This window comes from Equus asinus, chromosome 1 (genome assembly GCF_041296235.1).
Source record: "Equus asinus isolate D_3611 breed Donkey chromosome 1, EquAss-T2T_v2, whole genome shotgun sequence".
Classification (NCBI taxonomy): Eukaryota; Metazoa; Chordata; class Mammalia; order Perissodactyla; family Equidae; genus Equus; species Equus asinus.
The window spans coordinates 36,497,924-36,523,752 of NC_091790.1; the positions used below are offsets into that span (position 1 = coordinate 36,497,924).

Sequence of the window (25,829 nt, forward strand, 5' to 3'; positions counted from 1 at the left end):
AGGACCGTGCGCGGGTTAGGGGTATAAGCCTTTGGACGTGTTCAGCTTTAGAAAGCATTTAAAGCCTTGGGGATGGATGACATCACCTTGGATAGACTGTGAAGAGAGAAAAGAGGGCCTGCAAATTAGCCCTGAGAAACTTCCAATTTTAGAGTTGGGAAAAGAAGGAGAAAAAGGAGGAGAGGGTGACCACAGAGAAACAGGCAACAGATCTTTCTTGTCTTCTATAATGTGAGTTTTGGATTAAAATGCCGCGCTGTCTCAGACTTGGGGAAATGTGGAGTGGGAAAAATCATGTTGAGGAAGAGAGTGATGAAATTTTATTTTCAACGTAGAATTGTAGACTCCGGCATAAAGGAACACACCCCGTTCAGATTACAGATGAGCCTGTTGACAACCAGAAAGATTAATTAACGTGCTCAAATTCAGTTAAGTTGGCGACACAAATGGGTTTAAAGTCAGAAGTTTCCTGACGTTCAGTCTGGTACTTTCATTATGAAACGTAGGTTCATAGACCTCCCGTTTGCTGGCTAACGGACTTCGAAGTGAAATATCTTCTCCAGTCTCAGTCGGTATGAAACTAGGCTGGTGACAGGATCCTCAGTCCAAAAAAGTGCGTACATGAGTGTGATGCCACAGTCTTTCCCACAGGCCTTGATGGATGAGATTCTCATGCTTCAAGAGGAAATCACTGAGCTCCAGTCGTCGCTCGCAGAGGAGCTGGTGTCCGCATCCCCGGAGTGTGACCCTGCGGAACAGCTGGCCTTGCAGTCCACGCTCACCGTCTTAGCGGAGCGCATGTCCACCATCAAGATGAAAGCATCAGGGAAGCGACAGCTTTTGGAGGTAGCAAGTAACTCTGAAGGTGCCCCTCCCGTGCAAATTCACTCTTAAGGTTGTGTTGACGAGTATGCGGGTTACTTACATGATCTGCGTTCTTATTGTTTCCCACTCATAAGAAGCTGGTGTTGTGTCTCCAGGAGGGTCATGTGAATAGAGCACTGAGTCAGTGTGTAGCCGTGAATGTGTCTTTTCACCCCTTTCTGACTCATTTCAGCGTGAAAAATTGAGAATGTGGAAAGCAAATACTTGGTAGACAAGAGCCTTGTGAAGAATAGTTTTAGGTTTGCATAATGGTTTGCTATGTTTGAATAAGAGCCTTTTATGAATAGTGGTCCTAATACTGTGAAGAATGAATCCTTAGTCAGTGGTAGCCAACGCAAGTAGGTTAATTCATGGAAATACTCTTGCGATTCTGGTTTTCATGTTACTTAACTGTAATATTATTTAATAGAGAGATTTTGGTAACAACATATGTGGTAAAAATAAGCTGTTTTCCTTTTGTTGTTGTTGTCTTCGTATTCCTGGCCCTAAACATGTATGATGTCCATATTGTTGCTCCCGTAATTTGGTTAGTCTGGAGACCCTGTCAAGACCTTTAGAGCGTCTGTCTAGCAGCTTCTCTGGCACATAATCAGTTCTCATTACATTTCTTATTATATGAACTTAATGAGATTTTATTTAGCTGTTGATTATACCATAATTGAATTAATCAAGACTATTGTTGGATGTGTGGGTTCTTTCTAGTTGTACCTATTAGAAGATTATTCAAGTCATATATTCATATATTTCTTGTTTTAGAGAAATTTAAAATCAGTGTGTCTGCTCTAGTTAATCTCTAAACTATTTAATAACAATTTCGATTTAAAAATAACAATAATAAATTATTAAGAAAAATTTTTAAATAAGGTATTTAGAGTACCTTATCTTCAGAATTAACTTTTTAATGCAGTAATATGGTCCCTAATCACTCTATGAAACCCTTGTAGAATTTCAAAATGAGTGATTGGCTGGATTTTTTTAATATCAATTATGTGCTATCATTGACAAAATCCAGAGATCTAACTAAAAAATTTGAATTTCTGCCTTCACTCAAGAAACTGGTCACACTGGGCACCCCCTTCCTGGGGGGGGGGTCCATTGCCTGAAACTGCATGGTGCTGCCCCTTAGATGGATCATGGGATCTTCAGGTTTCCACGGTCCCCACCACTCCCTACAGTTTCCCAGTCATTGAGATCAAGTTTCTCATCATTTACTAACTGTTGTATGCCATTATTTTTTTCTAAAACTTGATCAATTTCCATCATTCACATTACCTTCCTGGTCCTGTAGGTATATTATTTAAGAATACTTAAACTCTAGGTGCATTTAAAATCATTGAAGGAGCTTTTAAAAAATACTAATCTTGAGACTCACCTCCAGAAATTCTGATTTATTGCTCTGGGATGTGGCCTAAGCATAGGTATTGTTTTAAAGTTCCGCAGGTGATTCCGATGTGTAGCCAGGGCTGAGGACTATTGTTTTATGTGTTGAATCCTGATTATTTCACCTTGGGGTGATCTGTGTTATGTTCTACTTAATTCATTAGGAGAAGTTAAATGATCAGCTGGAGGAACAGAGACAGGAACAGGCCCTGCAGAGGTATCGTTGTGAAGCTGACGAGCTGGACCACTGGCTCTTGAGCACTAAGGCCACCCTGGACATTGCACTGGGTACGCCCAAGGAGCCCATGGACATGGAGGCCCAGCTGGTGGACTGCCAGGTAAAAAGATGGTCTAAAGGAATATGCCAACGTTACAAAGCACATTTTGTGTGTGTGTGTGAGGAAGATTAGCCCTGAGCTAAAATCTGCCAGCAATCCTCCTCTTTTTGCTGAGGAAGACTGGCCCTGAGCTAACATCTGTGCCCATCTTCTTCCACTATATATGTGGGACGCCTACCACAGCATGGCTTGCCAAGTGGTGCCATGTCCACACCCGGGATCCAATGGGCAAACCGCGGGCTGCCAAAGTGGAACGTGGGAACTTTGCTGCACCAGCAGGCTGGCCCCCAAAGCACATTTTTTAACGATAGAAAATATAATGGTAAAAAGGGTTGGTTTGGATATATGATTTTTCACATCCCATATGCTTTATATATTTAGAGAGTAGAAAAACAATACCTTATAAAAGCTTAAATGAAATCCAAACTTAGAGTTAGTCTTTTTGAGAGATTTTACTGATAGTATCTACTCTTTAGAAAATCTTCAGCTTCCTGAAGCATAGTTTTTAAAGACTAGACACCAAAACACTTACGGTATCTATATTTGGTGGCCCACGAGGAATAGAAACCCCATGGGAAGAATTAGTACTTGTAGAACAGCCTGTGGATAAACCCAGCCAGGTGCCCAGATGATCTCCTGTAATTTGGGTTCTAATTCTGATATATTATTTGGAAAACTTGGAAAAACTGTCAGTTATAGGCAGACAGACTGGAGTAGAGAATTTCTTCCTCTGATGTGAGGTCTCTAGGAATTAATTAATGTAAGGGGTAATGGCCTTAAGCTTTTTATTACAATATTATTTCCTTACCTCTTTATTATAGAAAATTTCCAACACACATGTAAGTATAGAGACTAGACAATGAACTCCAATCATCAAATTTCAGTGATTATCAACATATTTGATTTTACATGTGGCTGAAGTATGACTTACCAGCTCTTTCATTTAGCTAACTAGGAAGCCTCTAGAAAACCCTACCTAATCTGCAAGGTTAGATATCAATATGCACAACTTCATATTTCTCCCATTTAGAATCATAGGAAATATACCAAAACCATTAATTAATGAACACTAACTTTTTTCTTAATATGTAAAATGCCATTTTGGTCATTCTTTTTATGATTTGAGATTGGTTGTAATATTGATCACTATAATTTAGATTGTTAAATTCTTTGGGCAACTGACCTATGTGTATTCAAAGCATTATTATTCTCTGCCTTGGTGGTAGAGAATAAAGAGCTATGTGCGAGTGTTTTCTATTCTTTATTTCATCTTTTCTAAAGTTTCTTTTCTGAAAAGAGACATCTATTTTTAGCATTCCCTTCTAGCACTTGAAATTACCACATGCACTAGCATTTCCAACTTATGTTCTATCATTACACCCACCTCTCCCTTTTGGATGTCTCTATTTTTATAGTCATGCGTAAAGTCCGTAATTCAGATAACATATTTCAGAACTTTTACAAAGTATTAAAATGGTATTTTGACAGTATTTTTAGAAACCGGAAGCTTATGGAATCACACAAGTACACAACAGTTCCTCAGTCAATTCGAATATAGTATTTAAGCCACTTGTATAATTGTGACTGTGGCTGTGACACAGAAGTAGGGCCACATTATGACTTTGGAGGTCCTGGGCATTTGGCTTCCATGGACCTCTTCCTGTATAAAAATACTAAAAATTATATTTTTATTTTACAATTGCTTTGGTACAAAACCTAATATAATCCAGGGTGAATTTATATTATATTCATTTTTTTCTTCTGATTAAAAAAAAAGAAAATTAGAATTAAGACATTTTCTAGGGTCCTGAAAAAATTATGGGCCCTCAGCACCATGCCAATTGTGCCTAATGGAAAAGTCAATCCTGCACAGAATTCTATGAGTTTCTCAAAAATAATCCTCTGGAAATCACCCTTTAAGCCTTATTTCATTAAAAATTTCACTCTTCCATTTAGTTCTAGTTTTCTGGTTCAAACTTATATTCTTAAAAGTTGATGGCAGTCATTCTGGCTTTGTACAGGGAAATAAAATACCTTTTCTCATTAATAATTACTTGATTGAATATAAATTAGAAAGTGCCTTTCAGAGAGTTCAGAGTTAAATGTGAAAACAGAACAATTTCTGTAGAATAAAATGGCTGTTATTTGTTTTGCCTGATTTTGTTGGTGGTGGTGGTTTGTTTGTTTGTTTGATTGAAATCTTTCCTTGGAAGAGTGGCAACTTTTGCTTCTCTGGATTTAGCCTCCATTTTGAGGAAAACCTTGCAGCATTAGACAGTTGTCACAGAAAGTGAAAGTAAAATCTTTAGAAAAAGTTTCAGAAATGTGAGGTTAAAATTACGTTATATAAAAAACAAAAAAATAAAAATCAAGAAATAAGAGCAACAATCTGGAAAAAAGAAATCAGTCCAAAGAAGTAATGTTTTAGAAGAGAGAATTCTCTTTAAATTGACAAAAAAAGGATGGATCATGTGATGTCTTTACTACTGTTAGCCATAAACATCACAATATAACACTAAAATAAGAAGATAATAATGGGATAACACTAAGGCGTGGTTTTTTTTTTTTCCTCCTTATCTGTTGGCTATATAAAATGTGCTTTCCATGGGTTTTTCCAATATATTTTTCATTATGTAATATCTAATCTTAAAAAAGAAAAATTAAGCTCAGGGAATTGCAAAAGATCTGTATACTGCTCTTCAAGGCTGTGGGAAAACTAGGAAAAAAACGTGAAGGCATGTTCTTTTGGTGAAAGACTAAGAAAGTATTGTGTTTCTCTGTGAGAAACAGTCTTTGCAGAGGTTGGCAGGGTGTGTGAATTTCATTCTTGTTTCTGTGGTTCCAGAACATGCTGGTGGAAATCGAGCAGAAGGTGGTAGCCTTATCGGAGCTCTCCGTCCACAATGAAAACCTGATGTTGGAGGGCAAGGCTCACACAAAGGATGAGGCTGAGCAGCTGGCTGTAAAGCTGAGAACCCTCAAGGGGAGCCTTCTGGAGCTGCAGAGAGCGCTGCATGACAAGCAGCTCAACATCCAGGTGAGGGCTCCAGCCACTGGCAGCAACGCAATGCTGCACAGGCTGCTGAATCTTTGTGCGTTGCTGGCCTGCTTCTTCTGAGCCTGTGACATTTAAAGGAAAAGTTGGGGAATGATACATACTCACATGTAAACCTGCTTTATATAAACTATGGCATAGATTTTCAAACAGATTTTGTAAGGACTACAGTCATGACTGACATTTTGGTCAATGATGACCACAGACGTGACGGTGGTCCTGTAAATTAGTACCATACAGCCTAGGTGCGTAGTAGGCTCTACCATCTAGTTTTGTGAAAATACACTCTTTGATGTTCGCACACAGTGAAATTACCTAATGATGCCTTTCTCAGAATGTATCCCCATCATTAAGTGACACACAACTGTGTTTGAATCCACAGACCTGAAGATTGCAGGATAGGAAAAGAAAAGAAAATGCAAATAAATAGCAAAATCTAGCAAATACACTGTTTTAAAAAATATTTAAATGTGGGTCATAGATTAAGATATCCTATAACATTTTTACATTTTTCTTTTATTTCTCCTACATTCTACTTCTCAGATATAGTCAGACTTTTTTGTTTAGTGCCCACAACTTTAGACTTATCATATATCCCCGGTGAATTGAACCTTTTACTATCGTGTAATGACCTTAATGTTCCCTAATAATGATTTTCGTTTTATATTACTAAAGCTTTTTTGGAGTAACATTTGCCTGGTATATCATTTAGCTTTCCTTTGATTTCACCCTTTCTGTGTCCTGATGTTTTAGATGTGCTTCTTATAAAGAACATTTAACTATATTTTTTTGGTTCTAAACATTTATCTAATCAGAAAATCTCTGACTTTTAAAGGGCAAGTTTAGTCCATTTAAATTTATTGTGATTACTGATGTGTTTGGACCTTTATTATCTTATTTTTTGTTTTCTATTTTTGTCCTGCTCTTTCTAGTCTTCTTTTTCCTTTTTAGCCTTTGTTTTTAAGTGGCTGAATTCTTTCCTCTGTTTTTTTTTTTTACCATGCATACCTAATAAACTCTACATTTATATCTTAATCTCTCTCCAGATCAGTTTAAGAACCTTAGCACACTTTCACTCAGATTTCTTCCCATGCACTTTTCATACTGTTATTGTCTAGTATTTTAATTTTGTTCATTTTTAGTCTTTACAAATTAGATATTACTATTATTATCCTATATAAAAATTAAGTGACTGTTTATTGAGAAGCTGCTCTGTGCCCACTGCTATTCCATGTGGTAGAGTGAAGGAGCATGGGAAAAAACCTACCTATCTGTACCTGTATATCTATGTCTATATATCCCTATCTTCAAAGGATTAGTGTTGGGGGAGACAGATAATAAATAAAATGAAAACACGTTCTTATATACTAGGTTAGAAGATGGTAAGAGCTCTAGGTGAAATGCCATAAGGCAGGTAGGTAGAGAAAGGCAGGGCTGGGTGGATTATTTGCAATTTTAAACAGGGTGGCCAAGGCAGTCTCCCTCGGGTTACGCTTGAAGGAAGGTTGCGTGAAGGAGGAGAGTTCCAGGCAAAGAGGAAAGCAAGCACAGAGGCTCCCGGTGGGATCATCCCTGGTCCGTTCAAGGACATCAGTGTGGCTGGAGTGGAGTGAGCAAGAGGAGAGTGGTGGCAGATGAGGCCAGACAGGTAACAGGGGAACCAGGGTGCAAAGGACCTTGTAGGCGTCGTATGGCCTTGGAGTTTTACTCTGGGAGAAAGGAGAAGCCACTGGAGTATTTGGGAAAAGAGGAATGACAAGGTCAGATTTTAACCGCTCTAGGGGACCAGGGTGGAAGCTGAGACACCAATGAGGAGGCCTACTCTAGAGGTAGAAGAGGGGAGAACTTCTCAGATTCTGGGTAAAGGAGAAGATGAAAACTATCTGAGGAACAGATCTGCGGGGGAGAAAGCATAGTTAGGTCAGTAGTTTAATTTTGAACAGGTTAAGTGTGAGATGCCTGTTAAGTGTCAAGTAATTGGAATTCAGGGGAGACACCTAGACTGGAGTCATCAGCCTCTAGATGCTTCTTAAAGGCATGAGACTTAATGAGATAACCAAAGGAGGGAGGAGAGATAAAGACCAAGGTCCTGGAACCAAGCCCTGGGACACTGCAGTGTTGAGAGTTTGCAAGATGTGGAGGAGCCCACCAAGGAGGGTGAAAAGGGGAAACTAGAGAGGTGGGAGAAAGGCTGAGATTTTGGTTCCTGGAAGCCACTTGGGATAAAGGAGGTAAAATGAGGCTTGGGAACAAACCACTGGGTTTAGTGATGTGTAGGTCTTTCGTGACCTCGACAACGGCTGTTGAATGTGGAAGAATGGAGAGAGAGACTTCATTCTTAGATAGAAATACAACATTTTAAAGACATCAAATTCTTCTTCTACTAACGTATAAGTTTAAGTTATTCTCAACTAAAATAGTAACTGTATACTTTTGGTATGTGACAAAATGATAACGGGTTTACCTGGAATAAAATGAATGTGAAAATAATCATAAAATTCTGAAAATGAAGAGTTATCAGGGGCTAGTGTTATCATATATTAAAATACAATATTACAATAATTAGACTAGTTTGCTATTGGCACAATAAATGAATGAGCAAAAAATTAAACAGAATAAAGATCCCAGAAAGAGACCTGAGTATATAAGAGAATTTGGTAGCTGTTGGTGGCATTTCAAATTGGTGGATGAAATATGATTCGCTGTGTAAGTAATAATAAGAGGAGAACCACTTAAAATATGATAAACTGGAATTCCTATGTCATTCTTTGCAGAAAGCAAAGGCAGCACAGATGGATCAATGATTTAATTGTAGGGGCCGGCCTGGTGGGGTAGTGGTTAAATCTGGTGCACTCTGTTTCGGTGGCCCAGATTTGCAGGTTTGGATCCAAGGCGTGGCCCTACACTGTTTGTCAGGCCATGCTGTGGCAGCATGCCACATACAAAATAGAGGAAGATTAGCACAGATGTTAGCTCAGCACTAACCTTCCTCAAGCAAAAACGAGGAAGATTGGCAACAGATGTTAGCTCAGAGTGAATCTTCCTCACCAAAAAAAAAAGATTTAAATGTAAAAATTAAACCTGAAAAGTTCGGGTTGTATAGGTATTTAAAAAAAATCTTAGAGGGCTGGCCCCATGGCTGAGTGGTTAAGCTCACACACTCAGCTTTGGCAGCCCAGGGTTTCGCTGGTTTGGATCCTGGGTGCAGACATGGCACCACTCATCAGGCCCTGCTGAGGTGGCGTCCCACATAGCACAACCAGAGGCACTCACAACTAGAATCTATAACTGTGTGCTGGGGGGCTTTGGGGAGAAGAAGAAGGAAGAAAACAAAAAAAGACTGGCAACAGATGTTAGCTGAAGTGCCAAGCTTAAGAAAACAAAAAACAAAACAAAACAAAATCTTAGGGTAGAGAGGACCTGTGCCAGTATGCCCAAAACCCAGAATTTTAGTTTTTTCAAAACTACTACACAAAAATGAAAAAGTTCTGTATAACCAAAAAAATATTAACCAAATCAGAGGGCATGGAGAAATAGGGAAGAAACCGCAATTCACATGATAAAGAATTAATTCTCTTAATTTCCACAAATCTTTTTTAAATCACTAAAAAAAGGTCACCTAATAGAAATATGGACAAAAGATAGAAAGAAAGAAATCAAAGAAATTAAAATGGTCAAGGAGTATATGAAAAGATATTTGATTTCACCATTGGAGAAATAAATGCAAATAAAGACAAAGTACAACTTTTCACTTTAAATTTACGTACTTTAAACTGCACAGACAGTCTTACTTTGCAAATTAAAACAAAAGAAAAATGCTCACGGTATTAAAATTGAACAAAACTAGAAGGATTTTGTAACTGTAAAAGTATACATCATTTCACTTAGTTTTATAAAAGCTACTATCAATCTAAGGCATTGTGCATTTCCCCCCCTCCAATGGTGGTATGTGAATGAACTTAATCCCAAAAGAAACCAAAACAAAGGGAGAGACTTCAAGGTTCCCTATGTGGGAGAGCTTTCATTTATAAAATTCCAATTGTGCCCTAACCCTGGAGGCAGGTGGGGAGGGATGGGGCACAGGTGGGCATTAAACAGGGGTAGGGACACAAATTCCAAGGCCTCAGGGCCTGGGAAGGGATATAAGTGAGTGAAGCAGGCCTAGTCAGGACCTTGGTGAGCTGGTACTCAGTTCCAGCTGCTATCACACGAGAATCTATAGGCAGCATTGCTAGGTCCTCCAGAGAAAGGAAATTGGGATTTATATCCAAATGTCCCAATTTTATTTTATTTTATCTTATTTAAAAAAATTTTTTTGAAGAAGATTGGCCCAGAGCTAACATCTGTGCCCATATTCCTCTACTTTATATGTGGGACACTGCCACAGCATGGCTTGATGAGCTGTGCATAGGTCTGCATCCAGGATCTGAACCTGCGAACCCCGGGCTGCTGAAGCGGAGTGCATGAAGTTAACCGCTGCACCACCAGGCTGGCCCCTAAAATCTCCCAATTTTAAAACATTGACATTTCATTCTAAAATTTTGAAATAATTTGTGTGGCAGACAAGGCCTGTCCAGAAACCAGCCTTGGTTCTTGGACCCTCACTTTAGAAATGCTGTTCAGTCTCCCCATCCTGGTCCCACCCATTATTGACCTGGAGCAAGATCCTTGAGCTTCCTTCAGCCTTTCTTACAGATCAGTTTTCTCATCTCTAAAGCAGGGGAAATAATAGTATTTCACTTTAAAAAAATCCTAAAGTTTTTAATGCAAGTAATGCTCACAGTAAGTGCTCAAATTGCAGTGTTTATAGTAATTAATAACAACAACCAACTGTTTGCAAGCCACATTCTTCGGGAGGATAGCAACTCCTGACATGCTGGAAGGCAAGGTTTCAGTCTGGTCAGGGCCAGCTGAGCTCGCTGACAGCGGCTGTGGTGTCCACATGCGGCAGGTCCTGCCCCAGGCCACAGGGATTCTTCAGCTTGAGAAAAGTCCTGACTCCGCCCACAGGTGTAAGCTTTCCTGAGGATTCTGTCGTATGAAATGTACATATGAATGGTAGTGTTTTGCTGTGTTGAAATTGATCATTGCTTATTTATTTTATCTTTTTTTGAGGAAGATTAGCCCTTAGCTAACATCCATGCCCATCTTCCTCCACTTTGTATGTGGGAGGCCTGCCACGGCGTGGCTTGCCAAGCGGTGCCGTGTCCACAAGGGGATCTAAACCGGCGAACTCCGGGCCCCTAAGCGGAACCTGCCCACTTAACTGGTGCATCACCGGGCTGGCCCCAAATCATTGCTCATTTTTAAGACATCTATAGATTCCAACATATTTTGTCTAATGAGTTTCCAGCATATAAGATTGAAAAACTTGATGGATTTTTTTATAATTAGAGCTTTTAAAAGAGATTATTTTTCCAACTGTAGGAATGAAAGGATCCCTGTGTACATATTATTGCCATGAAAATGATCATTTCCCTTTGTGTAGAAAATTCGGAATTGGTCTGAAATTAACTAATGCTAAAGGGGGAAAAAAAAAATCTTCCACTGAGCATAGATGTCAGTGAGGTTGTGGCCGTCTGTGGGGGGGGTTGCGTGATTCAGGACTGGAATACCTTCCTCAGCCTTGTGTGCCCATAAACACACCGTTTCTCAGTTTTGCTTATCTATAAAACGGTCTTATCTGTTACAGCCATTCTTTTTAACTAGTTGGACTTCTGTGCGTACCAAAGAATAACCAATCCCTTCAGTTTCCCCCACAAATAGATTCCTTCTCTACGTGAAGGGACACAGACTTACTGTAATATTCTCTCTTGAATTACACGGTATCTTTCTTGGAAGAAATTTAGGTCATTTTCACACATTATCATCCACCAGAGGAGCCAAGAGTTTGCCCTGCATCAATAATGAAATGCTTTATAAAGAAGTGTTTTATTTAAAGTTTAGCATTCCCCAATCCTCACTAATCTTCCAAGGAATGTTCCTGGCAAAGTGGTTACTCTTCCAGTATTTCCAAAATAAACAGCTTATGTGGCCCCACCCAAGGGGGAGTCTGGGTGCAGAAGCCCCTTACTTCCTATTCCCTAGGTGGGAGAGAAAACTGTTATCAGACCTCAGAGAACGTAATTACCATTATTTTATTGCTTCTGTCAGTGCCTTCTCATCCCAAGGGGCGAGGGAGTGAAATTTGAACTGGATTCTTAATCATTTTTTGCTTTCCGTGGTCCAAGTCTTATGTTTCAAAGTGACTAAATCGGTCAGAGAAAAATTCACTTACTGAAAAACCTAACCCAACCACATAGAAAATACATACTTGGCCTCTGCTTTTGATGCTGCTTAAATTTTTTTTCCTCTAAAGCTGTGGATCCGATTAGTCAAGTATGACTCCCCTTCTTAGCTCTTAAGTCTTAGAATCTGAATATGTGTGTTCGTGCATGTAAAAGTGGTTAAGCTGTTCTCGAGACCTGAGGTTTCAGTTGTCATTTTTCCAAGCACTGATTTGGTGTGAGGAATTTGAAAGAAAAGCTCTCAAACAGGCAGTGCTAACCGGCGTCGAAGGGTGAGGTGGTGCATTGAGAAGTTACCACACGAGGCTTCAGCCTGGACTCAGAGAACAAACCTTTGCTGAAGAGCAAAGTGGGCAGGAGGTGACTGGATCCCACCAAAGAGAGTCAGCAGGTCATGGCCATGCCGCTTGGTCATGTTTTGTAAGCTGGAGCAGCTCTGCTTGAGAACATCTTTCAACTGACTTCTTTGGGGTCATTCTCTACAGGTCCCTTTTGACCTGCTGTTTCATCCTTGCTGGAAGAGCCAGGATCTTCCAGAACTTATTCTGGGTAGATGTGCATTCTCAGATGGGAGAGACTGTTCCATGCAGAAATGTGAGGGCTTCAGTCCTGGAAGAGCACCCCCGCCCCGCACCTTCCACCTTCTTGAAAATTCGCTGCTTGTTTGTGAGAGGCGTTCCTGGGGGGGTGGGGAATATGCTGAACTGGGCGTCACTTTCACCCATTCTGAAGGTCCTACAAAATGCAAATCACGTATTTTATACCAATGGTACCCCCGTTATTTTACCTAAACCACATCCTCTTGCTGGAAAGCGGCATCATCTTAAAGGAAAGGAAGTCCCCACGAGCTAAGGTGGCTCAGTGTGGGAGAGGACTATCTCCATGATCGCCTGTAGCTTTCACTGTTTCCCTCAGTTCACTTCACTTCAAGCACTGATACCAGCCTTGCAAAGTGCGTTATCTCAGACATTTTCCAACGTCATCATGAGATTCTAAGGAGTTAAGACAGGAGGGTAAACAGACTCCATCTATTTCCCTGTAATAGTGTAAAATTCTGAAAAGAAGAGAAAGAAAAGGGTCTTTGTGGCAGTCAGGCCCGATGAGCTGGAGTGGCGTGGTCCCATTCCATCATCGGATACAGCAAAGAAGGACCAAAGCACAGAGGAGCTACAGCCCCAGAACTAGACGGCAGGACGACTCCTCTGCGGAAGCAACGTGCCCAGTACCCGCCCCCACCTGCCCCCCCGTACTCCAGCCACATGGGCCCCTTCACTGCACTTGCTCTCTCTGAGATGCCAGTTTCTTCCCCCTTCTGGGCTTTGCTCAGGCTATTCCCTAGGCCTGGAGGGCCCACCCCCTGGATCTTTGCCAGGCTGGCCGTGTCTCATCCTTCAGTGCTCGGCACACTTCTCTCCTCTGGAGATGCCTTCTCCACCAGCCTTCTGATCCATTCTCTAGTTTCACGTTCTTTGTTGCTTTTAGACTATCCGTCTCATCTTGTCTATTATCTGTCTCCCCAGCAGAGCCCTTGTGTGGCTTTTTGTTGGCAGAATATAACTCACCACCATCCCCCCAACCCCATGAGTGAATATTAAAATTGTGTAATTTGTGGGGCCAGCCCAGTGGTGCCGTGGTTAAGTGCGCACTTTCCACTTCGGCAGTCTGGGGTTCACCGGCTGGGATCCCAGGTGTGGACATGGCACTGCTTGGCAAGCCATGCTGTGGTAGGCATCCCACATATAAAGTAGAGGAAGATGGGCACGGATGTTAGGGCCAGTCTTCCTCAGCAAAAGGAGGAGGATTGGCGGCAGATGTTAGCTTAGGGCTGATCTTCCTCAAAAAAAAAAATTGTGTAATTTATCCTTTGGCTTACACCTATGTGTGAGTAGAAGGGCTCTCCTTCAGAACTGATTCCATTCTGGTATTCAGTATTTTAGGGCCTTTCCAATTCCATCAGAATAATCAAGCAGGAAGGATAAACTCCTGCCTGGGCAATAAGTAATTACTTTTGTCTTTTTCCTTTAGCCAAACTTCATCAAGGCCAGCAGTGGCAGCACATGGCAGTGGGGTCTGGTCCTTGTGTTGATAGTAGAGGAAGTGAGAACCAGAGTTATATGCTTGTGGAAAAAATTCTAGAATAATATCTGGTGACCACATCAGTCAGCTAAAAAGCCTAGCCTCTAAATAGTTTTTCCCCTCAAATATTTCTAAGTATAATCATCTATTTATGATTCTCCCTCTTGCAAATGCCATAAATTTATGGGTTTTGTGTTACCTTTTTTTTTTTTTTTAATGTGAGTGATTTCACATCCAAATGGAGCCATTTTGGTACCATTATCCAGACCACACTAAAGGAGTTGTCACTTCATTTGGGTTAAGGTTTTCCTGTGGGTAGGATGGCTCTTGATTTCTACTTTGTTAAAAGCAGGGAACAGCACAAGAGAAGGAGGAAAGCGATGCTGACTTGACTGCTGCTCAGAGCCCCAGTGTCCAGGAATGGCTGGCCCAAGCTCGCACCGCGTGGTCCCACCAGCGACAGAGCAGCCTCCAGCAACAAAAAGTAAAGGATTTCCTACCTCCCTCTGACCTGCAGATCTACCAAGCAAACACCTTGAGAGCAGTTTTGTAGAAGGATAAGTTGCTTCTGTACTAAAGGCACAAGATGCTCCTTTATCTTCTCTTCGGACAGAAACGAGACCTGGCTAGCTGTTCCAATGTACTAACTTGTGACCGCTGGAATGATCGGTCATTTTAAAGTCTAGTCTTTAAGAAAAGCTTGTGTTTAGGTTTCTATATGGTGCAACTCAATTATAATCTGCCTTATCAAGGATATCTACTCTATTTTCAGTTGGTCCCAATTTGAGTCTGTTTTATATAATAAAAACCTCAGGAAGGCCTCTGAGAGTTGGTAAAAGCCTGAAATACATGTTTTTGAAAGAAATTTGATTTATTTTCCACTTGCAAGTGGATACCATCACAAAATAGGATTGCAAATTTTTGTCTAGCGAAACAAATGAGCTTTGAATAAGAATGATTTCTCATTGATACCTTAACATTATGTATAGGACATATTAAAATGTTTTATTTTCTTAAAGAGTAAAAACGTTTATCATAAATAATGGAAAAGTAAAGCTGAATCCATTGATAATCCCATTTATTGAGTAAGAGGGGAATTAAAGAGCTGTTCCTCTCAGGGATCTCTCGCGGCTAGAACAAGGCAATGTTGATTTTGCAAAGTGAAAGTGCATTTTCTACCAGTAGAGGGCACCGTTGCCCAGCAAAATTTTCTTTTCCCCTTGGCTTTTCCAAGATTTTTCAGAGATTTCTTTTGTCAACTCCAGAGAAAGTTATTGAGTACTTTAGAGTAATATTCGAGCATTTACCTAAAACACACCTTTTATGCAATGTGCAAACTTTAAAACTGAATACAAAAGTTCTCTAATTTTCTAGACATAGAACCACGATTGTAGACAAGAATCATAGAGTAACAAAGCTGTTTTCATTTGTCCTTTTCGTTGAGCAGGAGTTGGAACAAGAATTAGCAGAGCAGAAGACCCTCCTCCGGTCGGTGGCCAGTCGCGGGGAGGAAATTCTGACCCAGCATTCAGCAGCGGAGACCTCTGGTGGTGTTGGGTATGTTTCGAAACACTTTTTCTCTTCTTGTCACTGTGTCTTCCTGACATTTGAAGAAATGTAAATATCTCACTCAAGATTTTATTTTAGGGGCTGGCCCAGTGGCATAGCGGTTAAGTTTGCATGTTCCACTTTGGTGGCCTGGGGTTCGCTGGTTTGGATCCTGGGTGCAGACCTGTGCGCTGCTCATCAAGCCATGCTGTGGCAGGCGTCCCACATATAAAGAAGAGGAAGATGGGCACAGATGTTAGCTCAGGGCCAGACTTCCTCAGCAGAAAGAGGAGGATTGGTGGCAGATGTTAGCTCAGAGCTAATCTTCGTCAAAAAAGAAAAATTATTTTAAATGTCTTCTGCAAAAATTTAATCATTATGTTTTTCCTTTAAGATGCTAAATTTCCTTGCATTTTGAACATCTCATAGCGCAGCATGAGTATAGCTAGTAATTACAATGGCTAACTTGTCTGCCCTGTTTCCAGGCTGGTCAGCATATCTGTACAGAGAAAATGCTCTTGAGTTCATTTTTTAAAATCAAATAAGAAATGCATTATAAAATTAGATCCCTGTTGTTTCTAACTGAATGATCATATATAACTGCAAAACATTTTCCCTGTAAGAACTTATCTTCCTCTAACATCATTCTGAAAAATAAATGTAAGTGCCTACTGAATATCTTGATTTTTTTTTTTGAGGAAGATTAGCCCTGAGCTAACATCTGCTGCCAATCCTCCTCTTTTTTGTGCTGAGGAAAACTGGCCCTGAGCCAACATCTGTGCCCATCTTCCTCTACTTTATATGTGGGACACCTACCACAGCATGGTGTGCCAAGTGGTGCCACGTCTGCACCCGGGATCCGAACTGGTTAACCCAGGGCCGCCAAAGTAGAACGTGTGCCCTTAACTGCTGCGCCGCCGGGCTGGCCCCCTGGATTTTTCTTGATGTTCTATTTCTATAATTTCTACATGTAAAGTCATTGAGCTTTGTGTCCTGGTTTGGAGTGGAGACCAAAAGTCTTATACGCAGAAAAGTAAAGTGTTAAAAGAAAAATTAAGGTGATGTTTCAAGTTGAAGACTTGGATTTAAAACATAGGAAGGAAAAGGCACTGAAGCGGAGTGGACGCATCCCTGTATGTTGAGTCAAGGCTGGGTTTTATTCCAGCTCTCCTGCTGTCACCCTGGAAAAGTTACTCAGCTCAAGCCTCAGTTTGCTCATCTGTAGAATCAGAGTAATAACTGACCCGCTTCATCACAGAAGGGTTGTGAAGGCTGTGAATGTCAACGGAGAAGTTATCTAAGAAAACTTTCTTTAAAATCTAAAACGTTAAGAAAAAAGTTTCGGTGAAACCTCTGTGTTCATGCGTTGCTAAAGGTAGTAATTTAGTAGTAGTGTCGTTTGGCCGTAATATGCCAAATAGCTTTAACTCCACTGCCTTGAATGTTCTCATGTCTGATCATTTACTTGAAGGAAATAAACTAAAGGAGGAAATACATATAATAAAAATAATTTTGAAATATTATTTATAATACCAGATAATTGAAAAGGCAGAAACGCCCAATGGTATAAAAAAGCCTAAGAAAAAAAGTATGTACATATAATCTTAACAAGAAGTTATGTAACAGTATCAGAAAATGTATCTGTGATACTAAGTACAAATGTGATATAAAATTGAATGTAGGGGCCGGCCCCATGGCCAAGTGGTTAAATTTGCACACTCTGCTTAGGCAGCTGGGAAGTTTGCTGGTTCGGATCCTGGGTGCAGACCTTTACACCGCCCATCAAGCCATCCTGTGGCAGCATCCCGCATACAAGAACTAGAATGACCTGCAGCTAGGATATAGGACTATGCACTGGGGCTTTGGAGAGAAAAACAAACAAAAACAAAACAGAGGAAGATTGGCAACAGATATTAGCTCAGGGCCAATCTTCCTCACCAAAAAAACATAAAAATAAAAATTGACTGTATGGTATATGTGTGGGTAAGAGCCAGACTAGAATGTAGATTATCAAAACTAACTTTGGAAAGGCAGATTTTAAGATTTTTTTTTCATTTTTTTTCAGTTTAGTCAGTGCTGACATACTGGTACTGATATACGATATCAGTGTTCACTATATACATATATATGTATATATTTGAGAATTTCAAGGGCAAAATGATAGAAACCAAACTAAAATGCAATTGTCAATACACATATTCTAACAAAATACCTAGGAAATAGGAAGACATTCAAGAAAGGAAAAACAAATCAAAAAACACTAAAAATATCGATACAAATAATAAATATCAATTAAAAAAATAAGAATGAATACTATTATGGCATCTATAGTCAGGAATTCCATTAAAATAACCCTAAAACTGTAAAAATTGTGTTGAAATTGGGGCCAGCCTGGTTGCACAGTGGTTAAATTCTCACACTCTGCTTTGGCCTCCTGGGGTCCACTGATTCGGATCCCAGGTGAGGGCCCACACACCGCTCATCAGGCCATGCCATGGCGGGGTCCCACATACAAAATAGAAGAAGATTGGCACAGATGCCAGCTCAGTGACAGTCCTTCTCACACAAACACACACAAATTGTGTTAAATTAAATACAAAGGGGTTTTAAAAATCTCTGTTGTCCATGAAGCTTAAAAATGCTGATAAGGCCATAAATATGTGTGTCTATACAAACCCAAGTGAGAAACACTGTGCCTTCCATGCTGACTCCAAATCGAGACTTGCATTCATTTTGCAGTTTCTATTCTGTTTCCAGTTCTTCTAAGATGTTTATTCATCCTTCATAGTTTTCTCAATATTTTTGCCAAACTCTGTCTTTATAGAGAACCCACCACACATATTGCCTCCCCATCATGTGTATAGTTCACAAAAAGAATCAGGAGGAATCTTCCGCAACTTTCTTGCCATGATCTTTTTTTCTTTCCTTGCCCTTTAGCTTTGGAAAGGACCCAGATGAAAATTTTTTAAAGAGAGGTTTGCGGTGCGGTACTGGCTTTCTGTACAAAACTGATTTTAAACGCTGCCTATAAATTCTTTAGTTTTTATACAAATTCTTTAGAAAAATCACCTTCAAATCTGGTTAGTTACCATTCAAGCATGCCTTTCAAACCTCTGGGTAAAGATACCAAGCGAATGAACAACCATAAATTAAGCAATATCCAGAAGCCAAAAGAAAAAATATATATATATTTCAACAGAACAATAGCATCGCTAGAAAAAACCTTTATATATTCAGGCTTTAACTTGTTAGCTGATTTTCCAAGACTATCAAATGTGAATTGGTTTATGTAAGAAAACCCCTGTGGGAAGGTCATGACCTGCTTCGTGGGTACAAATTTAATATATAAAGAATAAGTAGCATGTGACATATAGGAGAGTTGATGGAGGGGTCCTTCCAAGATTACTAAGGAAATTAATTGATATAAATATCAAAGGGAAAGAAGAATATTTTCCATGGAAAACAAAAGGCTATGTTCCAATTTAAGACTGATTAGCTGGTGGTGTTTTATATGTGTCAATGATTAAATATAAGAATATAGATTTTAAATATCCCCTGGTTTTATCCTAAATTGTTATGCAAACATAAATGAATTAAAAGTGATGTGTTACAAAAGACAGCGCAATAAAGAAATTTAATTTCATAAGAACTTTAAAACTTGATTTTTATTTCAAAAGATTTTTTTAAAAACACACAAAAGTCCAGAGACTAATATCTCAAACAAAATTAGGGATATCAATTGTATTTTGGCACTTTTTTCACTCACCATTACTTTTTTAGATTGATTCATGTTGATACATATAGATCTAGTTCTTTTCATTTTAATTGCTTAGCAGTATTTTACGTTGTGAAATAAGAACTTATTCACCCATTTTCTTGTTGTTGGGCATTTACATTGTTGCCGGTTTTTTTCTTGCTGTGACTGGCATTGTCGAACTACCCTCTTACATGTCTTTAAGTGCACAGGTGGGAGAAATTCTCTCGGTTGTATCCTAGAAGTAGAATTCCTGCGTCATAGCCTTACAGATAATCATTTAAGGCTTACATCAGCGGACTTACCTCAAGAAACTGTTGTATTCAAAACTTCTTCTTAGAAGAATTGGCTTTGGCGTACTGTATAGTATTATCTTGCCAATGGAATTGTTATTTTTTTTCCACTTGAACAAAGCTTCTGTCAAAATCGTAATTACAATCTAGTGTGCCTTTCAGATGGCATGGTTCTAGTTAGGACTTCAAAACTCCTGACAAACGAGGATCTATTGGAACTTGGGTCCCCCAGATTCTTGTTGTTACCGTTACCACTGTCATTAGGCCCCATTTATTGAGTGATTATTATTTGCCTCTAAATTTAATTCTCATACTTCTGCAAGATAAATACTGTCTTCATTTAAAGATGGGAAAATTGAGGCTCAGGGAAGTGAAGCAAATTACTCCAAGTCACAAATCTAATGTGCTGGAGTGGGGATCAAAGCAGATCTGTCTCACCCCAAAAGCCGTAGTCTTTCTCAGATGCCACACTGCTGCCTGTCTTTAAGGATGATACTGCAGTACCTTACTTTCACGATCTGTACTCCCAGTCTGGATCCTAAAACCTGGTCTATAGTATTTTCTTTGGACTCAGCGTAAAACTCTCCGTAGACTAAGCGTATTTTTAGGGCTTTTGAATTAATTTGTAGGGTATTTGTCAAAGGATACTAATCTAATTATACACATTCTGATTCTAAAAGTTACAATTATTTTTTTATCTTTAATATTGAACTATTTTCAATGTATTTTTAATTTAATTGTGCTCATGGTTCAATTATAATATCAGTAAGAATATACTTGTTTTATGGTTAGTGTCAAATTTTCTATTTTTATTTATATTTTTAAAGTGTAAGCTAATGACTAAAATAATCTAGTTCCAATTTTAGAGCCAGATCTAGTAGGTACAATGAGTTACCTAGAACTTATCACCTTTTTGCACACATTGTAAACTTAGATTATTTATTCTTCTAATAGCGAAAAACCTGATGTGTTATCCCAGGACTTGGGGATGGAAGGGGAGAAATCTCCTGCTGAAGACCAGATGAGAATGAAATGGGAAAGCCTACATCAAGAATTTAGTACCAAGCAGAAACTACTACAGAATGTTCTGGAACAGGAACAAGAGCAAGTGGTACCAAACATTTTGCTTTTCTCTATTACTAACATAAAAGATGCACAGCTTATGCTAAAGGAATATAACTTGTGCAATAATGTTTATTTTTATTATCAATTCAAAATGACATAAATTATTCATCCTGTATGTTTCTTGACAAGCCTGTTTCGTGTTTTCCTTAATTGTATATTTGTATGTGGAAATTTATTTGATTTCTAGATCCTATTTTCCTTAGAGATGATTAATATCTGATGACTCAGCATAAACTATTAAATTTTAAGTGCCCCCCCTTTTTTTCTTTTTTACAACTTTGAAAATTAAAGATTCAAGTCAAAGATATACACATCTCTGGCAAAAGAAATTCCACAAATCTGGGAGTAATTGTCATGTTATCTTATTTTCCATTGCTACTTCCAGTATTTAATAGTTTCAGAAGATCTTAATGAAAAACATTTTGGGAGCTCGTTGGATCTAAAAGGAAGGGGAAGCCAGTGGTCAGCTAGAATGATTACTAACCCATCTGTAGGCTGGTTCCCAAGATGGGTAGGTACTGTGTGATGTTGGATTTGGTCCCGCCAAGCAAGCCAAATCCAGTGGAATTGGATATAGCAACAGAAGGCTCCAGGTGGATGACAGCTATTAGTTCACTCTAGGCAGAAGCCAGACAACAACTGAGAGTGAGAGGAATCGCCCTCTTAGACAGCTAGTGAGTGAGGCAGGAACCCAGGCAGCCCTTTGGATGCTCACCCCAGCTGTGGCTTGGCAGGATTTTGAAGGCGGAAACCTAGTCCCAGGTCCTGGGCCAGCAATGCTCCTCTGGGCCATTCCATGACAGTAGTATTATCAGAGTAAATTCTAGAACCTTCACTGTGGCTCTGAGGAGGCTGCTGTTCTCGTTGCTCTGGCCAGGACTAGCTTAGGGTCTGGGAGAGGCTTAACCTGGAAGCAAAAGGATATCAGTAAGGTGCATCTGAGGAGAGAAAGGGGAGGAGCTTCTTGCCAGGATCAGCTGAAAGGAGATGGTCTAACTGTTGTAACGTGTCCCCTCATCTATGGGGAACCGTTCGCAAGCCCCTCCAGAGCCATCCATTTCTATCTCATTTTACAAACTCTCGTGGCATGCCACACCCTCTCACTCCCCTCTCGGGCCAGGAGCCTACTTTGCCTCTGTCCACAGGAATAGACACCAGCCTAGGGCACATAGAGCACTCCATTCCTGGAGGCGGTTGTCCCAGAAGCATACTCCACCCTGGGAGATGTTGGCCTACAGTTTTGCACGGACCTCCTCCCTGTGTTTGAGTTAATCCTTCTTCACACCCCTGATCACACATTCCTCAGACCCGCAGCTTGAAGTCTTGATTTCTGATCTAGCTCTCCTGGACTTGACCACTAGCTTGCCTTCATGTTATAGTGTTTCCCCATTCCTTTGACTGTGAGAGATATTTACAGACCTAAATCAGGGACCACAGTCTTTTGTGACTCTCCTGAGGCAGATAAATCCAGGACATTTCTAGTAATATTTCATGCTTACTGTTCTCCATTCATTGAATGCACATCCCCTGGATTCCACCTATTGTCCATTCAGCTTAAAGCGCCTGCATGATTCATCCAGTGTCTGCAGACCTCCTGGACATCCCATCCATTACCTGCTCTTATGTCGGAGAGCTCCTTTTTCTCTCAGCGGGTGCCATCCTGGCATCTCAGTATTCTCCATCTGGGCTTGTTCTGCGGCCACCTACATTCCCACACGATATCTGGACTGTTAAAGTTTAGGTTCAGGTTCATGTCTGTCTTCCCTTTGGAATTAGAAATGGAAAGCATCGAATGTTCTTTATTTTATGACATTTTTGCATTCGAGTGCTTTCTTTAAGGAATCACCAGTCATTTGTACAAAGTGCCTCCTGGTTTGTTTTCTTCTCTTTGGTGTGAAGAGATGGGAGATAAGGTAGGGAAGGGGCAGTTTAGCTGTGGGAGTTTCCAAGAAGAAAAGGAATGATCGTTTAATGTACCCATTTTGTGTTCTAGGCGGTAAGCTTTCTAGGAACTCTGTGGTGAGGTTGACGTTCTCTCTACTTTGTAGATCTGTAAATGTAGCCTTGGAGAGAATTTCTCAGGGTCTCATGACAAAGAAGAGGCAGAGCTGGGATTGAGACGTAGGTCTGTCCAACTCTGTAGTCCATCCTTTTTCACGCTACTTACTGACAATTTTGTACACCAGACATACTTATCCTCTCAAGCTTAAAAACAGGCACATTTTTTTGGCCTAAAGTTCACTAGGTCAAAAGGCATTTATTGTTTAGAGCAATTTTCTTTCTCTATTCATTTCCAGTGTATTTAGTATCCCTATACAGAGCAGCCTACATGGCTCCAGGATAAAATATGGCTCCTGCTCCTAGGAACCTATAACCCAACCAAGGCAATATTTTATACAGTTTTGAAAAATTAAGCAATCATGGTAGACTCCATAAGTGGGAAATTAAAGAGAAGTAGAAGTAAAAAATGTGGAAAGCCACCATGGGAGGTGTGGAATTTGGTGAGTTTTGAAGACGTGCTGGGTGGTGGGCGTTCCAGCTACGGTGGAGAAGGAGCCTGGCATGTTGAGAGGATAATGAGTAATCAGCCTGAAGGCAAGATGAGGATGAGGTGTTTTGACAAGTTATGGGAGATGGAGTTTGACTGGAAGCATTAAAGAGTTTAAATGTTAGGCCATTTCTTGGTCCTTACTAGGGAGATGTGTATACCTACGAGAGTTTAGAGGAGGTAAGTGGATGACGAAAGCCAAGGGGCCAGGGTAGGTCTAGTATTTAGGATGCATTAGTTCATCATGGGTGGTGCTCAAACCAAGAAGACAAGTTGAGAGGAAGGCTGTGATAAGATTTCATGCATGTTTCCCACCACCTTTCTTTGGAGTCCATCAGTGGAAACGTTGCCATTGCTGAATCTGCTCACCATGTTTAGTCAGCGTGGTATGTGGTAGGGGTCATATTTATCCAGAAGAGTTTTTTCATAAGGACAGCCTTTCCAGCATCTGCTTCCACATGCACTGCTAAATGAGAAAGCTGGACATGCTACATGTGCCCTTAATAAGCCGCTGCTGTTCACCCACAGCTCTACAGCAGGCCGAATCGGCTCCTGTCTGGCGTGCCGCTCTACAAAGGGGACGGGGAGACCCAAGATAAATCTGCAGTGACCTCTTTGCTGGATGGATTGAACCAGGCCTTTGAGGAGGTTTCGTCCCAGGTAGGGCTGCGCTGTTGGTTTGCTTGTGGATCTTGGTGTCGTGAAGCTGTCCCACCCCTGGGCACGAAGTGTTGAGACCCATTGCTAGATCCTAGTCCTAAAAGGAAGAGCCACTGGGGCCGGCATCCCATCCTGCTATTTTTCTTCTATTTCTCAAAACACCATAATTCATTGTTTGTCCTCTGTTGTTTTCCAGGGTGGAGGGACGAAGAGGCAGAGTATTCACTTGGAACAGAAGTTATACGATGGGGTCTCAGCCACCTCTACTTGGTTGGATGATGTCGAAGAACGTTTATTTGTCACCACAGCCCTTTTACCAGAAGAAACAGAAACTTGCCTCTTCAACCAAGAGGTCAGTTTGGCAGCAGCTTGTGTCTGTGAGTGTGTGACATTGAAGAGCACTTGAAATCTGATACTGAATAATTAATGTTATGTATAAAGAAGGTTAAACGTGAAACAGTTCTAATAAAGTGCAAATTAAGTGTATTTCCAAGCAGCATAATTCAGAAAAGAATTGCCTAGATATAAAAAGCTCCCAAAGGTATTTATGTTTTGCATTTTTATTCTTTTTTAAATTTTATTTATTTGTTTATTTTTTGGTGAGGAAGTTTGGCCCTGAGCTAACATCTATTGCCAATCTTCTTTTTTTGTTGTTTTCTCCTCAAAGCCCCAGTACATAGTTGTGTATCCTAGTTATAGGTCATTGTGATTCCTCTATGTGGGATGCCTGCCACAGCATGGATTGCCAACCGGTGCCATGTCCGCACCTGGGATCCGAACCAGTGAACCCTGGGCTGCCGAAGCGGAATGTGCAAACTTAACCACTGTGCCACCGGCCCGGCCCCTGGCCCCTGCATTTTTATTCTTTATCTTTTGTATGTAGGAGGAGGAAAAACTGGAGGACTCTTTGTAGAAACCCTGTTGTCTATTGTAAATCCTCTACATGGGAAACAGTAAAAAAAATAATGTTCGAATTCCTAAATATCACTTTGCAAAACTCATTTTTCACCAAATGTATATTATTACTAGGTAATGATGTAAAGCTTCTGAGAACAATCTCTCCAGCAGCAATTTGCATAATGTTTATAGAAATGTAAGAAAGTGGTTCAAGTTGCCTTAGTTGTAATTATCATTGAACATTAAGAGAGAGCAGACTTTCTATGAGGAAAAGATTTGTATATGGATTCATGGATCTAAACATTGAAATGTGCTTTTTCTTTCATCAACCCTAGACTCTTGCCAAAGATATTAAGGAAATGTCTGAAGAAATGGATAAGAACAAGAACTTGTTTTCCCAAGCATTTCCAGAGAATGGCGATAACCGAGATGTTATTGAAGACACTTTGGGTTGTCTTTTGGGCAGGCTATCCTTGCTCGACTCAGTAGTCAATCAACGATGTCATCAGATGAAGGAAAGACTTCAGCAAATACTCAATTTCCAGGTAAGACGTTATCAAGAGATGCTTGACCATTCTCTAGCTATGTTCAGTACTAAACAAGATGTCTTATTGAGGTATGATATAGACTTTTTTCCCCAAATGTATAATGAAGAGCAAGAACATTCCAGAAAAACAAGGGGATTGAACTCATGACTTAGAAAACTGAGAGTTTTATGCTCCTAGAAATGGAGGGTTGAGAAAACCAGCCAACCAAACTAAGAACTGAATAGACCTTTAAATTCAACCAATAAAAGTGGTATTTATGGTATGTTATAATTTCCAGGTGATGATAGTACAGTTTAAAACGTATGAGCAAAGTGACATGCAGGAAGTGCTGTCATACAGGATGAACCCTAGACTTCAGTACCCAGGGGCTGTTGAAGTAACTATGGCTGAATCACTTCTACTTGTGCTAAAAATGTGTTGCGTTACTTCCCAACC

General features: G+C 40.1%; 1 protein-coding gene across 28 annotated transcripts in view; it reads left to right on the forward strand.

Annotated features, from left to right (window-relative positions):
• Nucleotides 1-25,829, forward strand: part of SYNE1 (spectrin repeat containing nuclear envelope protein 1) — a 445,076-nt gene that overhangs the window by 298,603 nt on the left and 120,644 nt on the right. For 17 of the 28 annotated variants that reach the window (XM_070488115.1, XM_070487809.1, XM_044761490.2 and 14 more), the window contains 9 exons: nt 640-846; nt 2,430-2,603; nt 5,449-5,640; nt 14,371-14,505; nt 15,469-15,578; nt 20,571-20,727; nt 23,818-23,949; nt 24,146-24,301; nt 25,182-25,391. In XM_070488115.1, coding sequence (XP_070344216.1) covers nt 640-846; nt 2,430-2,603; nt 5,449-5,640; nt 14,371-14,505; nt 15,469-15,578; nt 20,571-20,727; nt 23,818-23,949; nt 24,146-24,301; nt 25,182-25,391 — 1,473 coding nt within the window. Of the gene's footprint in view, nt 1-639; nt 847-2,429; nt 2,604-5,448; nt 5,641-14,370; nt 14,506-15,468; nt 15,579-20,570; nt 20,728-23,817; nt 23,950-24,145; nt 24,302-25,181; nt 25,392-25,829 lie in introns of those variants that run through there. The other 11 variants (XM_044761496.2, XM_070487767.1, XM_070488144.1 and 8 more) reach the window with 6 other exon arrangements.